This window comes from Aptenodytes forsteri, unplaced genomic scaffold (genome assembly GCF_000699145.1).
Source record: "Aptenodytes forsteri isolate BGI_AS27 unplaced genomic scaffold, ASM69914v1 Scaffold15, whole genome shotgun sequence".
NCBI lineage: Eukaryota > Metazoa > Chordata > Aves > Sphenisciformes > Spheniscidae > Aptenodytes > Aptenodytes forsteri.
In genome coordinates this window covers 27,252,628-27,257,016 of record NW_008795129.1, presented here as the reverse complement: position 1 = coordinate 27,257,016, position 4,389 = coordinate 27,252,628, and the positions used below count along the sequence as shown (strand labels likewise).

The window sequence follows — 4,389 nt, the reverse complement described above, 5'->3', positions numbered from 1 at the left end:
GGCGGCCCGGCCCCGGCCTCCGCCCGGGCGCTTTGCGGAGGGCGAAACCGCGGGGCAGCGTCTTGCAGCCCTTAAGGCGCCAGAAGCGCGCTTGCCTTCGTATGTGTGAACATCCCCGAGGGGCTTACTCCTCGGGCGGTGCGTCCGTCGGCAGGGACGGGCCTGGGGGACGCTCAGCTGCCGGTCCCTGCCCGGAGCGGGCAGGAGAGACCTGACGTGCTGCTGCCCCCGGGTACCTCTGCCGCGGTGTGCCCGGTCAGCCCGTGTGTGTGACGGGTTTCCCCTCCGTTAGTCTGTGACCGTACAGCAACCTGGCGGTAATTCCTCATTAAACCGTCCACAGAGCTTCATAATAACGCAGAGAAATTAAGACTCGGTGGAAGAACAGGTCAAATTTTAAAAGCCATGATACTCGGTTGTGTAGCTGAACTACCAAGTACGGCTAGATTAATAAAGATCCTCATGAGGTTTTGTGCTGTGGTAAATATAAATCCTTCCTTGTCAAAAGAAACCATCTATGGACAGTTTGGGATATGCCTTTGAGGAGAGATCAGGGTCAATTGCTTGTATCGAGCGTTTAGCAAAAGTCAGAAGCAAATTTACCTTACGAGTGAAAAGATATGTGTGCAACTACATATTAACTTGTGTGATTTACATGGTGATTTTAGCAACTTAAGGAGATGTTCTCATCTTTCTGTGGAATTTTTCTTTTTTGTTTCCGGTTTTGAAAACCATATATTAAGAAATTAAGATTTCCAGAGCTGATTGAGTAAGTTTTTTAATGCTAATCTGTACTCCCACAGTATGTATCCTGGGCTGGAACATCATACAAGATCACTGTCTTCAAAAATCCTTCCCCACGACTCAGTCTGTTCAGTTTGCATTGCCACGTTACACATGCTCTTATCTGTTTATATTTCCAACTTCATAAAAATACAGGCTCTTTTATCTTTAAATGGTAATATAACAACACATTCCTAGTGCACTAGCACAACCTTACTCTCAAGAGTGTCTAAAAGGAAAAAAAAAAGAAAGGAAATGTGTAAAACACATGTACTGTGATTATTCTGTTATAATTTTAATCTTCTCCATGTTTTATCACACATTTACTGTGCTGTATCCAGTAAGATTTCAGTAGGTAGTGTTAGTTTGCTGTATGAAGCAGTTATGTTTGGTGGTGGTGATTGTTGAAATGTGAGCGTGCCTCAAACAGTACGTGTCTTCACAGAAGAAAATAGCTTATGACCATGTATACAAATCATTGTAGTGCAGTCCACGCAGCATGAAGTTGTTCTGTTTTTATAAGAGGAGGAGCAGAAGCTGAGGTGGGATGTGCTGAGGAGCAAGGACAGGTAGACTAGGAGCTAGCTGATACTCTCAAGGTAGCTGCAGCCAGAGCTCCGTTTGGACACTATCTTAATTTAAACTTCAGTGGTTGTGATCATTCTTGGGTAACAACTTGGGCTTTCATAAATTTGTGGTGACAGAGTAGGGAAAAGTTTGTCTGGGTATAAATACACGGAGGGGAAAAAACCCACAAACCAACCAAAACAACAAAACAGTTGTGAAGTAAAAGAGGTTATCCAGAAAAATGTTGCTTCAAAACTTGGTAACCCAGTATGTTTCCATTCAAAAGATTTTGTAGTCATCTGGCTTTTCAGAAGAGAGAGTAATGTTATTAATGCAGATTAAGCAGTTTGGCTTTTTGCTGTTTTCATTCCATTCATGAACCTTCAACCTCCTCACAACTGGAATATCTTTCTTCGTTTGATGTTTCTATTTCACACTAAATCTCTGCATTGGCTTCTCCCCTTCTGCATACCTTTAAAACTGCTCCTTTATCCCTTCTGCTGTTCTCTTGAATGTGGCTTCCTTCCTGAGCTCTGCCCCAGCCTCTCTTCCTCTAGAGCAGGAACGGTCCAAACGCCGTCTGTGTCTCTCCCTTTCCTTGCTTATGCCTTAGACATCCTTTCTGCTGTGCTCACCAGAATTCAGGGAGTTTCACCTGCCCTCTTTCTCCTGTACTTACTGTTATATTTCCTGTAAACTGTTCTAGGATGGGCACAATATATCTATATACTTCTGCTGTTGTTTACACATATGAACATGTTACATAGGTAAATCCCACTGACATTTATATAATTCAAATATTATCTGTCCCTTGAGCTGATTTATAAATGAGACAGTAGATACAGGTCCTTTTGTACACTGGTTTTACTGCTAGCCCAGAAGAGAGTTGTTATTCGGCACACTCTTAAAAAAACAAAGCAACATGTGACTGTCCGTGTTAAATATACTGCGAGTAGCAAACACATGATCTAGTCGTTGCCACGTATTCTCTATTGCTTAACAGTAACACCTAAAAATGCTTACTGAAAAAGGCTAAACAAAACACAGTTATTGGATTCTTGAGCCTAAAATATTTTCAATAAATGAATAAATAAACTTTGGCAGAGAAAGTCATTGAGATTATTTTATTTGGCTACCACCTATGTTGAATAATAAAAATTAAACATATCCCAAAATAAAAGATCTTCAGCTGCAGAAAGAGGCACAACGTACTGACCAGCTTCTCTTCAGTTCTGTGAGACTTTCCAGCTCGCTAACAAAAGCGCCCCCACATTTTGGCATTTCATCACGTTTATTAGCGGAGATGTCAATGCTCGTAATTCTGCATGTCATACTGTAATGTCACACTGGGGAGGATCAGCAGTCTCATATTTTACATGCCTTTTACACAAAACCACTTGGTTTATTCTGGTTCTGTTTTCAATTATGCCAAGCAGGTTCCTGGGTAGAACTCCACTTCAGCAGTAATGGAAGTGGCAGTGGAAACACTGTCACTCCAACAAGCCAAGAACAAGTACCTGCCTCTATTTCCATTCACAATGGTGACATGGAGAAAATACTCCTCGACGCTCAACATGAATCTGGAAGAAGCAGTTCAAGAGAAAGTTCACATTGCGACAGGTAAACAAAATGCCTTATTGTAAGCAAAGTAAAGGTTGCTATTACACAAAGCCATTTTTATGCACGAGGCAAAGACAAGTACAGAAATGCTTACATATGTGTGTGTACATACATATGCACATGCATATACACACATGCAGAGAGGAAGAGAGAGGAAAATTTCATATTTAAAAGACTGGTACTTAAATACTAGAGTAGCACTTGGGTAGAAGTCTGTCCTGAAACCAGAAGAAAGTTACAGGGGAGAGGACTCTAGAAGAGTTCTCGTATCTCATGAAGATGCCATCTTGGGGTTTTGGTGTATCCCGATAAAGAAGTCCAGCAGCAGCAGCAGCTGAACTTCCCACGGGTGTGCTGCTTGTGTACAGGCAGGAGCCTTGTTCTAGTAAATAAAATACTCCGGAGCCATGTGTGGCTGTCATTCCAAAGGATCAATCCTTGTGCAAACAATGTCAGTGCTGATTTTAAGAGCATATAGCGCTACTAACGCTGCTGCCTGGAACAGGAATGTCAGAGAAAAATGATAAAAAGCAGCTTGTGTTTTGTAATGAGGTACATCAGTTAATAGTTTTTAGGTAATTGCTAAAGAATTGTCCTATATCTAGTTTACAAAACATAACAGATTTCTAGGAGTATAACACAACAAAACAACTTACATCTGATGCAAATTGTCAGTCAGTGTTATTAATTCATTTATTTGATTTTTGATGGGCTGTGCAGTCTGCAGCCTAAAGTTTATTTAAAAAAAAAAAAAAAAAAAAATAAACTCCAGGACTCAAAATAGACAGTAGGATACAGAACTTCTAGCCTTATCTGGCTACTTTGAATTCAAACCAAACCCCACTTGTATTCATCATCTGCTGCCCATTGTTATTTAGTAAGTAACATGGGCCAAATCATACAGCCTCACAGGCATTTCTCTGCACTGCTGAAAAACAGCTCTGCGCAGCAAGCTTCTTGGCAGATTGTTAGAAAATCAAAGATTAATTGAATGTGATGGCTGGATTATATCACCCATTGGCAGATTAATCTCTTAAATTCTGGTCAGGGTGCTATAGCTCTTCGGGAGAACTGTGCATGTAAGCTTTGTTGACTAGCTTTTAGTTCATACCGTAAACAATGTCATAAAAAATTTAATGAGTTCTTTCTTTCTTGTGTTTCTCTCTTTATCAAGCCCTCCTCGTTCCCAGACACCTCAGGACAGTCACAGAGCTTTGGAAATAGAGAGTCACAGCAGTGGAGAAAAGAATAGCTTTCAGGTAAAAATCTTATCTTGCTTTGGGAGAAAGAATGTCTTACTCTCATTGTTTGAAAACCAGCATTAGGAAATAAGAGGTGAAGCTGCTAATGTAGAGACTTAAATAACTCGGTAACTTAGAATAATCTTTGCAGAATCAGGCTTTGTGTATTTGTATCTGA

At 40.9% G+C, this 4,389-nt stretch overlaps 1 protein-coding gene across 1 annotated transcript in view; it reads left to right on the top strand.

Moving 5' to 3' along the window:
* The window catches only part of BNIP3 (BCL2 interacting protein 3), a 37,466-nt gene that overhangs the window by 27,406 nt on the left and 5,671 nt on the right, over positions 1 to 4,389 (top strand). Inside the window, exons 2-3 of the mRNA XM_009278131.1 lie at positions 2,787 to 2,970; positions 4,145 to 4,229. Coding sequence (XP_009276406.1) covers positions 2,787 to 2,970; positions 4,145 to 4,229 — 269 coding nt within the window. The remainder of the gene's footprint in view (positions 1 to 2,786; positions 2,971 to 4,144; positions 4,230 to 4,389) is intronic.